The 12,131-nt window shown below is 37.5% G+C and overlaps 3 protein-coding genes across 3 annotated transcripts in view; all 3 read right to left on the reverse strand.

Annotated features, from left to right (window-relative positions):
• The window catches only part of LOC119578821 (pre-mRNA-splicing factor CWC22 homolog), a gene marked incomplete at its 5' end in the record, with an annotated part of 8,453 nt that extends 980 nt beyond the window's left edge, over nt 1–7,473 (reverse strand). The window contains 4 exon segments of the mRNA XM_037926452.1: nt 1–1,132; nt 1,861–2,065; nt 3,168–3,353; nt 3,493–7,473. The exon segment at nt 1–1,132 is cut by the window's left edge and continues 980 nt beyond it. Of these exon segments, the coding sequence (XP_037782380.1) occupies nt 309–1,132; nt 1,861–2,065; nt 3,168–3,353; nt 3,493–7,473 (5,196 nt within the window). The 3' untranslated portion in view covers nt 1–308.
• Nucleotides 7,474–7,906: 433 nt separating this feature from the next.
• LOC119578505 lies at nt 7,907–8,886 on the reverse strand. The gene is made up of 3 exons (XM_037926077.1): nt 8,640–8,886; nt 8,288–8,504; nt 7,907–7,988 (listed from the first exon to the last, which is right to left on the reverse strand). The coding sequence occupies exons 1-3, from the start codon at nt 8,884–8,886 to the stop codon at nt 7,907–7,909; spliced, it is 546 nt and encodes a 181-aa protein (XP_037782005.1).
• A 271-nt stretch (nt 8,887–9,157) lies between these two features.
• LOC119578366 (KRAB-A domain-containing protein 2-like) lies at nt 9,158–9,570 on the reverse strand (the record flags this gene model as incomplete). Its single annotated transcript, XM_037925962.1, is given in 1 exon segment — nt 9,158–9,570. A coding segment is annotated over 1 exon segment (386 nt), but the record flags the coding sequence as incomplete, so codon positions are not given.
• Between the last annotated feature and the right edge of the window lie 2,561 nt (nt 9,571–12,131).

A 12,131-nucleotide genomic window follows, 5' to 3' on the forward strand; every position in this document is an offset into this window, starting at 1 on the left:
AAATTAAAGTATGTAGAAATTGATAGAAAAAATACATCTCACATAATTTCAGTTACAACATGTATGTATTGATTCACTTAATTACTATGTTTATTCAAAAAGGCAGTTTTTGGAAGAAAATTGAAACATTTACATGAAACATACAAAACATTACAAAGATGAGGACAGAAAAATAAAAGCAGAAAGAAAGAAAAGAAAAAAAAAAAAAAAAAAAAAAAAATTAGAAGAAGTAAAAAAGACTGGAAAAAGGAAGGCATGAATGAATGACCATGCCCTTTCTATTAGCTTTAGATAAACAGTGGACAGTCTCAATGATATCTGTTCTTTTCCCGCCCCCGTTTCCCATCACTACTCTCAGAATGGTGGTCTTTTCTATGGTCCCCTTCTCTATAACGATAGCTGTCCCTGTCCCTTCCCTCTTCTCTCCATCCACTTCTCTCTCTGCGGTCACCACCATCACTTCCTCTTCTGTTTTCTCTTTGTGTCCATCTCTCTTCCCTATCCTCTTCCTTCTTCCTCTTCTTATGCTCCCTATCATCCCTCTCATGTTTCTTCTTCTTCTCCTTGTCACTGCTTTCATCTCTCCTTTTTTTCCTCTCATGCCTGTCCTCACTGCTGTGCCTATCTCGGTCCTTGTTCTCCAAGTCGTATTCACGTTTTCGGTCACTTCTATCATGGCCTTCTCTCCCCTGCCTCCTCCCATCTCCCCTACTGTTCTCTGTACTTGGTCTCCTCTCTCTCTCTGAACCATGGTCGTCCTCCCGTGGCCTGTGTCTCCTCTCTGTGCTGTCATGAACATGGGTCCTCCTCCTCTCTTCTCTCTGGCTTGGTGACTGCCTTCCCTCACTCTCACTGCTGTCGTGTCTCCTCCTCCTCCTACTATCCTCTGCATTGATGTTTTTCCATCGTTCTGTCCTGTCCCGCTCCTTCTGCTCTTCATATTCATTCTCTCTTCTCCTGGTAAATGGTTCCTCATCACTCTCTGGCTTCCTTTTGCTCCCTTCCCCTGATTCTTGTCTTTCCCCTTTCTTTGTCTTTTTACTCTTCTTCTTCTCTGAACTGCTTCCCTTCTTCTTTGAATCTTTCTTCTTATTCTTACTTTTCTTTTTCTTTTTCTTCTCCTCTTCTGAATCTAGAAAAAAGAAATATTAATTAATTTTAAGGAATAAATTAAAAGTTGCCCATCTAAAATATGATAACTTTAGCGTTAGCTAAAAATATACTTAAAAAACTTACCTAAACTACACAGTGATATTAATTATAAATGATGGCAAAACAAGGGCTTCTTTAGGTATATTAGGACTTAAAAATTCTAATTGACTATCAGATTTTGTAATAAACAATAATTTGACCACATATAGAATACAAGTGCCAGTTAAGGAGCTAAAAAAGCCAAGCTCTTCCATCTATTAACCCTTTTCCGATGGGTAGTATTCATAGAGGCCGGGGCCTCGCTGCCGGGGGCTTATATCGTCGCCCTAGCATGCGCGACCACTCATGCCAAATACCAGCATCCCATGCCGTTTCTTCATAATACTACGAAGATATGTTGTATTTTCAGTTTTCATTATTTTCTAAAGTCTCTACTTGCCAAACTTCCTGATAAATCGAGACTGAAGGATATTTTTGTTATATAGACTCCATAGTTGATCATTATTCAGTCAACTTAATCACACTTTCATTGGCAGAAAAATAATTTTTTTCCATGATTGTAACAAAAAAAAACTCGTGGCATGCCCATACATACACTATGGCATGTGCGTATGTGCCCCCAGCAGATGGTCCCGCCATGCCATGGCATGTGCGTACATGCCACCCGTCGGCAAAGGGTTAAAAGAAAAGAAGTTCAATATTTCTCACCTGAAGAATCATCTGAGTCACTAGATGAAGAGTCTGAACTATCAGAGCTACTGCTTTCAGAGCTACTGCTACTACTGCTGCTGCTGCTATCACTGCTACTGCTACTGCTGCTGCTGCTGCTACTACTGCTGCTGTCACTGCTGTCATTGTCCTCATTCTTTGCCAGTTGCTGCTGTACTGGAGCTACAACAGCTGTAGGCTTTGGCTGAAAATTAAAAAAGACATTAACTTAATTTCACACAGAAAACAAATGGCAAATGAGTCATATTATGTGTTTAAAAAACAAAATAAAGAAAAAAATTAAGAAGAATTATGTTGCACTATCAAATATACCATACTAAAATATTTTTGACATTTGGAATTCTATTCTGTCAAGATTTATAACATTTTATTTTCTTGTAACCTAAATAATGGATGAAAGTTATATGTACAATAGTACATGCATGAGATGACCTTATATGACATTCTCATTTCTCAGTCTCACATGAGCAAAAATGTGCCAGAACTAACTACCACCAGAGGGCATCCTAGATATGTATATATAGTAGTGATACACAAGTGCCAGTTTGCCTCTGACAGACATGTTAGCATCACATCCATTAACCAGCTATGGGAAGCATAAAGTCCAAAGATAAAACATCAAGTGGATGGATTACTCTAATAGTGATACCTATGCAGTGGGTTGCAGAGAGTTAGCACGGGGGTAACAAATAGAGGCTAGGGAAATATATAGTCTTTGCTAGGCTTTCATCAATGTTCATAAGTTCATACCATAAAGCCATGTCTTCAAGGAATACATTATTAAAACAAGGTAAACAGACTACTGAATTTTGTTTCTCTAAGCCTAAAACTAGGCCCACTTGACAATGACCCAATTTCTATTAAAAGTATAGAATAAGATGATGAATAAAACCCTTCACCCCTTCACATGCCAGCACTTCAGGGCTTATACCTTATGTTGAAATATGGTTAGAAGGAGAGTTTTGTGCTTACATGGGGTATACAAGAATCAGTGAATTCAGATGATAATAGCCCTAAAATAGATTGTCAAAGTTTTTGAGCAAACTGAACTGGAAAGAAGGGAGCATATTATAAGGATTCATATATTATGACCCAAAAAGCAGCAAGATAAATAATGGAAAAAGAGAGGATTTGTGATACAAAGACAGCAAGGGATACAGATGGGAAAGTAGGCAAAAAGAAAAAGAAAAAAAAGGAAAAGAGAAAAAAGGGAAAAGAAAAAGAAAGAAGAGGATTAAAAATAAGACAAATGAGAAAGAAGACAAGAGTAAAAAAAAGCAGCTCACCTGGGTGCGTAAAAATTCACGCAGGTCATCTGTGAGGCCTCCTAGACCACATGATGTAAAGAAATTTATGGCAAACCTAGTGTTACGTGGGTTATCTCTGGGTAACAGGCCCTCAAAAGCTGCTGCCAAAGTTGGATCTCGTAGTCTTTCGTTCAATTTGGCTAGACTCATGAACTCTGCTAGCTCCTGAAATGTATGAAATTGCTTCTTTAAAGTACTGTTTTTTTTTCTTTCTTTTTTTCTTTTTTATGCCAAATTTTATGCAGTTAAATCATTTTGACTAAAGTTGCTAATTATATTCCATAATAAAACCCTTCCAACTCACCTGAAATAGGATCTTCACAAACACCCTGGAGGAGCTTGTTGTTTCATCCTCATTGAGATGAACATGGTTGAGGACTTCCCATGATATGGCATCAGAGAACAGAAGGTGAGCAAAGAGACGGGCCACATTCCGCAGCTTCTCAGTTTCCAGGCGATGGCATGTATCATATACTTCTTTGAATATCTGCTCAAAAGGTTCTTGGTACACTTTACTGATCAGGCAAAATCTCTGTGCTAAAAGTCCATAAAACTTAATGTAGGTTCGCTGTTGAGCACAGCAATCTAAAATCATGTTACAAAGTTCACTTTCCCAACCTGGCTTAATCTCTCCTTTGAGAAGCTTGTGAGCACATTCATCTACATCCAGTGAAGACTGTATGGTCAAGTACACAGTTCTACGGAATGCAACCATGTTGGTCTCTGTCTGGTCGATAATTGTCTGTGATTCTGCCTTTTCTTCTTCATCATCTGATTCCTCGTCATCACTATCAGAACCACTGTCAGATCCAACTTCTGAGCTACTATCATCACTACCATCACCCAAGATGCCTGTTCTGATTTCTTTATACTTTTCCTCATTTTCTTCATATTCTGGATCATGCTTAAAGACATTCAGTATGTCTTCACCTTCCATCTTCCCATCTAGTTCCACAATGTGTGTATACTGGTCATCTTCTTCAACAAGATCTAGCTCTTCTGGCACTGAAGGATGGTCTTTAAAGCCATCTTTGCGTACTGCAAAAATTACCTCAATCATATAAGTAACACGCTGCTCCAGTTTCCCCTCATGCAAAATGTGCCTCAGAGTCTCAAATATAATGTTCATGCCTCTTGGTGTGACTTCACTTAACTTCATGCCACATTCTGTCAAAAACAATATTGCAAGTTCACAGGAGTTATTTCTTGACTTATCACCTACTTCTGATTCATCACTGAGGTCTTTAGCCTTCTCTAAGAGAAGCGTCAGAATTTCAAGAGCAACAACTTCATGAGCCACTTGCTGGTTTATCAAATGGGCAATAAACCTACAAGAGGACGTACAAATATTCTTGTCATTTCTCCTAACACCTCTACGCAGTTGTATGACAAGTCGTTTCAATAGCAGTTCACCAATCTGGGGAAATTTTGAATTGATAATTGCAACCATTGCACTATACACATGTGTGAAGGTAGGTGAAAAAGACTGAGCTTGCATGAGAGCTCGGCACAATATTCCCCGTCCTCTGATAATATTTTCCTTTAACAGCTCTCTCACAATGATACCAATATTGGATACATTCACTTTGTTAACCAGACCATTGATAGACTTCTTCAGAGCTTCCCAGGCTAATCGCTGGAACTGGACAGTACTCTTGTCTGTAATTTGGGCTTGCATCATCTTCAACTTGGCTGGAGGAATGTAGGCCCCACCTGTTTTTAATGTCAAAGGATCTACCACAGGTTTCTGGATAAGAGGTTTGGCTGGAGGATCACTGGTGTTATTCTCCTTGTTGTCACCATCCATCACATCTTTTCTCTTTTTGCTGTCCCGCCTATCATCTTCTTCACTATTGGCTCTTCGTTTCCTATCACTGCTACTATTCCATTCTTCCCTTCTCCTGCCACTCTCCTTATCTCTACCTCTTTCTGAGCCATGATCCCTATATCTTGGATTTTCAATTTGAATACCTAATTTATCTGCATATTTATTCCAATATGTATCACTTGATTTAGTCTGCTTTGCCTTCATCTGCCTGGTTGTTTCCGCACTGTGTTCTCCTCCCCAATATCGCCCACCAATCTGTGGTTCCTCTGATTCCCTCCCTCTTGATCGTCGACTTCTGTCATTATCACTGCCATCTTCATCTGAACTATGATGTCTTGATTTCTTGCCTGATCTGCTCTTCTTACTTTTACTTTCCCGTTTATCATCTAACTTTAGATCATGACTTGAGGCAGACTGAGAACGTGAACGTGAATGTGAACGTGATTGTGAACGCGACTTCTTACTTTTACTCTTGCTCTTCTTCTTGTGACTGTCTTCCTCAATGTCTGAGTCATTCTCCCTTTGTTTCATTGCTTTATATTTCCTGGCCCGAGCTGCTTCCCTTTCTTTCTCCAAATTCTCACTTCTTATTCGGATTTCTTCTTCTATCTTCAACTGCTCTTCCAGCTGTTTCTTCTTCCTTAACAGTTCTTGTTCTGTTGTTTCATCATTACTGTCATAAATGCCTGGAGAAGCAGATTTTCTTACTTCTTTGTCACATTCATCACTAGATGATGATGGGGAAGATGAGAAACCTGTTTTTTTTCTTGATCTCTTTTCTGAATGCTTTTTCTTCTTGACTTTCCTCTGTTTCCTTACATTTTTCTCTGAACCTTCAGAGCTTCCCTCTGAATCAGAGTCTGTGTCTGATTTTCTGGATCTTCTGGCCTTGGCAGAACTTTCTTTCTCGGAATCGGACTGTTTGTTGTCTTTCTTTTCGACTCTTTCCTTGGTTCTCTTTTCATCATCTGACATTCTTCCTGCTTTCTTTTCCAAACGTTTCTTGTGTTTTTCCTTGTGATCTGATTCACTGCTGCTACTGTCTTCACTACTTCCATCACCTTTATTCTTTACATCACTTGACCTTTCTTGCTGTTGTGGTTCTTCATAATCATTTCCTTTCTCTTCAACCTCTTTTCTTGCTTTGGCTTCATTATCTGACTTGTCAATTCTACTTCCCTCTGCTCTTTTTTCCTGTAGTTGCTCTTGAGAATGCAAGTCATCATCTGAAGACTTTTCTTTTCTTTCTGCAGGCTTTTCATGAGTATCATCCCTTTTCTTTTGCACAGTGGAATCACTTTCAGAATCAGACTTTTCACTGTTCTCCTTCCCTTTCTTTATTTCTTCCTCCTCAGAGTTCTCATCTTCAGAATCCTCAGATCTTGATTCTGAACTTGAGTTTTGCTTTTTACTCGATTTCCTTTCTTTCTCTGAATGTGACTCTTTAGGAATGTCCTGTAACTTTGTGTGTCCCTTATCCTGATGTACATCTTTATCAGAGCTTTCAATACTTTTTTCATTAGAATCTGTTCTTTTCTTTCTTCCTTCATACTTTTCTTTATCTAATTTTTGCTTAATATCTCTGTCCGAATCCTTCTGTAAGGGTTCTGAATCTTTATCTCTGTCATCAGATTTCTCTTTTTTGATGACTTTGATCTCAGGGTCTGATTCCTTTCTAGAAGCTATTACCTCCCTTTTCTCGTTTTCGTTTCCTCTGCCAACTGGAGAGTCTTTTAACTTTTCCTTCTGTTGTCCTGGCAACTGTTTCTTGCTCTGACTATTAGAAGAGTCATCACTGTCTGGTTCCACCTTGACCTTCACACAACTTACCTCTGGTTCTTCTTCAGAACCAGAATCACTTCCCTCTGCTGAACTTTTCCTTTCTCTTCTCTCTTGATGCCTGTCTGAGTGACTTAGTCTTGAATTATGTCTTTCTCCTTTTTTGTGAACCCTTTCTGCATCTCTGTCTGAACTGCTGTCACTTGCTCTCCTCCTGCTGTGGCTCTCATTCCCATCTTCATCCTCATCAACACTTCTGTCCCTTAATCTCTGTTCCCTGTCATGATCTGATGGATATCTCCGGTGTCTCTCTCTGCTCTTATTATCAGCCCTGGCCCTATCACTATCTCGACCCCTGTGGTGCTCCCTGCTTTGATAGTCATCATCAGAACTGTAGTCTCTGTCTCGGTTCCTTCCCCATCTCTCAGCTTTCCCCCTGTGAGAGTACCTCTGCTCCCTACTGGGGCTATCTCTTCTTCCATGGCGCCCTCTGTCCCTCTCCCTCTCTCGTACATGTCGGTCCTTGCTTGCACTTCTTCTGCTTCCACTGCCTCTGCTGTATTTCCTATCTCTGTCTCTTTCATATCTATGTCGATCTTGTCTATCCCTATCACGGCTTCTCCTCTGTCTTTCACTGCGTCCCTTTACAGGAGAATGTGAGCGGCTGCGACGACCCATCTGAAACAGAAAATTCAAAGAATAAAAGCTGCAATCCTCTTACAATTTGTAATAAAACTAATATACTAATGTGCTCTCTCTACATATGCACATATACTTCACCCTTCCTGTGGTACACATCTGCACACAATATTCCGTAACAATAGTACCGTAACTTCAAGGGTGGGCCAGACTGATTGTGTAGCATACTTTACAAGAAAGTTACATCTTTCTTTAGCTATTTATATCATATATATATTTTATTCATATCTTATATATGTTACAGTAAAGTTGTGAAATCAAGGATTTCACAAAATCCCTAAAATTTTCAGTAAATTCATGAAATCACTGTTTCACTCGGGGATTTCATGAATTTACTGAAATATCCAGGAAATTTATGAAATCCCTGAATTGGGGGGTCAGGGATTTCATGAAATTACTGTTTCGATGTTTTTCACATGTGCGGATGATGTGTGGATGAGCAAGGGTTAGAATTATGACCTGCAATAATGTCCTTAATAACATTAATAGAACTGCTGTCACAAGGAGTGTCTTTCAGATAAAACTATTTGAAAAATCTATTATTTAGTTCCTAATAAAAACATGACAATAGGTATCTATAACATTTATTCTATTCATAAGAGCATACATTTGTTCATTCATAAGAGCATACATTTGTTCATTTATAAGAGCATACATATATTGCTATACCATAACTATTCATTACATTGCTATCTGGATACCTGATGGTTATTCAACAATCAGGATTTATTAGCACAGTTTCAGATTGTGCAAAAACAGCTTCTCGAAGTGACACTGTAGTATCCTGATTTACGTCATCTGGTCAATGTCCAAATTTCTGCTGACAATAACACCCAGGATATGATGTGGATCTCCTCTACCGTGATCCACAGCTGGAATTGGGACAGCAACATTGCCACCAGGCTCACCAACCTTAAAGTCTAAGCGACTACATTTAACCATTCTCTCAGCTTGGGATACCTGCCCTCTGTATGCTTCCACACTACGTTTCTGAATTTGGTCTTGGTGATCTTGAAGTATCTGAGGAGTTTGAACAATGGCATCAACAGAAAGTGCCTCAGTCACTTCAGTGGTCAATAAATCATTATTGTCACTTGTAGTTGCTTCGCTAGTGGTCACTGAACCAGTAGAACTTGCAGCAGAACCTGTTGTTGTTGTTGTATCATCTCCTGACATAACTGCTATGAGATCATCTCTACTCTCCAACCTAGAGATAACTTCTGTGGGTAGAGGTGAAGAAGTTAGGCCAACTCTGGCTTCACAACCAAACATAGCAGAGTATGGAGAGCACTTTATCCCTGAATGGTGAGCAGCATTTTTCTGAAACTGAACAAACCTGATACCAGCTGACCAGTCTTGTGAATTAATGTCTGCAAGCCAGGTAACTAACATAACCTTAATGTCACCATTTGCATGTTCCACAGAACCCTGACTTTGTGGATGATGGGGGCTTCCTATAAACCATGGTGAGAGTTGGCCATATTTCTTTTAGCTCAGTAATCACCCTGGATGTGAACTCTGATCCATTATCACTTTGAAGAACAGCAGGGGCACCCATGAGAAGGAAGATATCTACAAGCTGGAAGGCAACCTCTGCAGCACGTTTAGTTTGAAGAGGACGAAGAATGCAGAATTTGGTGAGATGGTCTTGGTACACCATGATCCATTTAAAGTTGGATTGTGGCATTGACTACATGTCAATCAAATCAACCTGGCCCCTAGATACGAACTCCTTGCTGAGGATAGGATGCACCACAACACCCTTAGTCATTGGTCTTTTCCTTTTCTTCTGACATTCCTCACACAGTGATTTGAAGAGCTCCAAGGCCTTTGTTGTGATGCTGGCATATTTTTGTTGTAACTCCTTAATCATGCGGTCACGCCCACCATGTCCTGTTGCAACATGAGCACATTTGACGTCCAAGGCCTTTGTTGTGATGCTGGCATATTTTTGTTGTAACTCCTTAATCATGCGGTCACGCCCACCATGTCCTGTTGCAACATGAGCACATTTGATGACGTCCAAAGTCTCCTCAATAGTTACATAATGCAGGGGTGGCTCATCTGCATTTGTCCATTTTTTTTTATAAGCTTTTCCATGTCACCACATTGGAGGACTTCATATCTGAAAAGAAATAGAATGCATTAATTCAGTAAAACAATAATTATCACTACTATTTTAGAGCAAATATTCTTATTTGCTCCATAAGTTTTAAAGTCAGTGGCTAGGGTTTGGGGCAGCAGCTACTACAAAGAAATACAAACCATAGATTGATCATGCAATATGACATGCTTACAAAACATATCTGTCAGTCTGCATGAAATAGTCAAACAGTATGTGAGCTAGTTATAACAATGATGATTTTAATCCTTACAGTGCTGTCTTATTTTCATGAAAAATTGATCAGAATTGCTTGCAGTCTCTGTTACCCCATATTCTGGCTCCTTCTGCAGCCAGACCATGGAGTAACTGAGACTACAAGAAATACTGGTCATAGTCATCAAACGGAATTTCATAACAAAAGCTGCATAGGTGTCACATGTGGGATTTCTTGCTGACATTACCTCTAGGTTTGAAAATGGTGCTCTGTCAGAGAAACTTTCTTTGTTATCTCACAGTAACCATAAAACTAACACCAATAATTAACAGTGTATCATAATAGTAATGAAAACTAATTATATCTCAGGGATTTACAACAAATAAACAAAATAACTTACTTGGACAGAAGATAATAGTCACATCTACTCTTCATATGACTATTTGCTGATGAAGATTTAATGCTGCCTATCCTTCTGTAGTACTCAGCCTTTGGGATAAGATATTTCTTGCTTTCTTCATAACATTTGAACATCTCACTCTTGAATCTCTCTTCCATACTCTAAGAAGCCATCATGGACAGCGCAATAATAAAAGAGGCTTTAAAAGCAATTCACATATCTGACAAGGAAAGGGAGAGAAGGGGGTATAAAAGAGAGAGAGGAAAGGCAACGCGGTAACATGGGGCAGGTGGGAACAGACAAACGGAAGCGAAGGGAGGACAGATCAGGTCAGAGGGTCGGGCAGACTATGTACAGGGTGGCCGGTATATGGGAGATGGTGAAAGATGTGGGAAGCATGGAGACCATCGATAGGAGTAAAGCTGCTGTTCAGGTTGAAATTAGGCAGCAGCTTTATTAAGGAGGATTACACCAGTCTACGGGCATGGACATCAGCAAAAGGAAAGACAATTTGCGCTGCTCCCCTGGATAACACGACGTCGGGAACATGACAAGGGTAGCCCAATTTGGAGAACAAAACAAGCAGGAAGTCGATCTCTTCATCCAGGTACTGGGGGTCACAGATGTGGCAACAATTCTCTTTACATGGAGAGGATGGTATGAGAAGAAGTGTAGGTACATACCACTATGTAGTTTTAATCTAGTTTTACATTGTGGGTTTTTCTACCATAGTATCAACATGGTAGAGTGTTTTACCATTCACTTATGTAATATTATGTAATAACCAACTAGGTAGGGATGCAATGCCAATATAAAACAACTCATGGGCATGAACTGAAAAAAAATCATTTATCAAAATATATTTTCCGATTTAATAGTCTTACTGAAGCCATCCAGTAAGATAGTGTAGATGCAAGGATAGTATTTCTGGGATTTTGTGAATTTCCTTGATATTTCAGTAAATTCACAAAATCCCCGAGTGATACAGTGATTTCATGAATTTACTGAAAATTTTAGGGATTTTACTTTATCTTTACTGTGACATATATAAATATATGTTTTAAATTTTATATATAATAATATATATATATATATAATTTATATATATATATATATATATAATATATACACAAATATATACATATATATACATATATATATATATTTTATATATATATATATATATAAATATTATATATAAAATATAATCCAAATAAGGGGTATGCTCATGTTTAAGCAGCAGTGGACCTCTCCACCACCCTTTGCCATTAAACTCGATTTTACACTTTTTTTTCCCACTTGTCCCATCGACAGCCCGAAAATATTTTTGATAAATAATATATATATATTTATATAATATATATATATAATATATATAAATATATTATATATATATATTATATATAATATATAAAAAAAGAATATAAATAAATATATATACTTTAATTATATTAAATTTTAATAATTACTTTATAATATACATATATTATTACATAAATTATACATATATATATACAAATATAATATATACATAAAAAAATTATATATCCCTATATATAAACACATAAATATATATATAAAACCCACATATATATATAATTACACTATAATATATAAACACATATATAAATACCACACATAATATATATACACACCATATATATATTAACAAAACCCACAAAATAATAAAACCCACACTTTTAATATTATAACACACAAATATATATATTATAATAAATATATATAATATATATATATATATATATTAAAATTTTATTAATATATAATATATATATATATACATTATTAATAACATAATATATATACATAATAATATACAATATAAATATACACATATATAATAAAACACTATATTATATACACACAAAATATATATATACAACACACACACACAATAT

This window comes from Penaeus monodon, chromosome 11 (assembly GCF_015228065.2).
Source record: "Penaeus monodon isolate SGIC_2016 chromosome 11, NSTDA_Pmon_1, whole genome shotgun sequence".
Lineage (NCBI taxonomy): Eukaryota > Metazoa > Arthropoda > Malacostraca > Decapoda > Penaeidae > Penaeus > Penaeus monodon.

Excerpts from the sequence above, each read along its gene's own strand:
- LOC119578505 (XM_037926077.1), bottom strand. The coding sequence starts at position 8,886 with ATGTTAGTTACCTGGCTTGCAGACATTAATTCACAAGACTGGTCAGCT. Across the intron at positions 8,505-8,639 it reads TGATACAACAACAACAACAG|ATCACCAAGACCAAATTCAG; the intron begins GTTCTGCTGCAA and ends AGATACTTCAAG. Across the intron at positions 7,989-8,287 it reads TTGGACATTGACCAGATGAC|CAGTTCTATTAATGTTATTA; the intron begins GTAAATCAGGAT and ends TCCTTGTGACAG.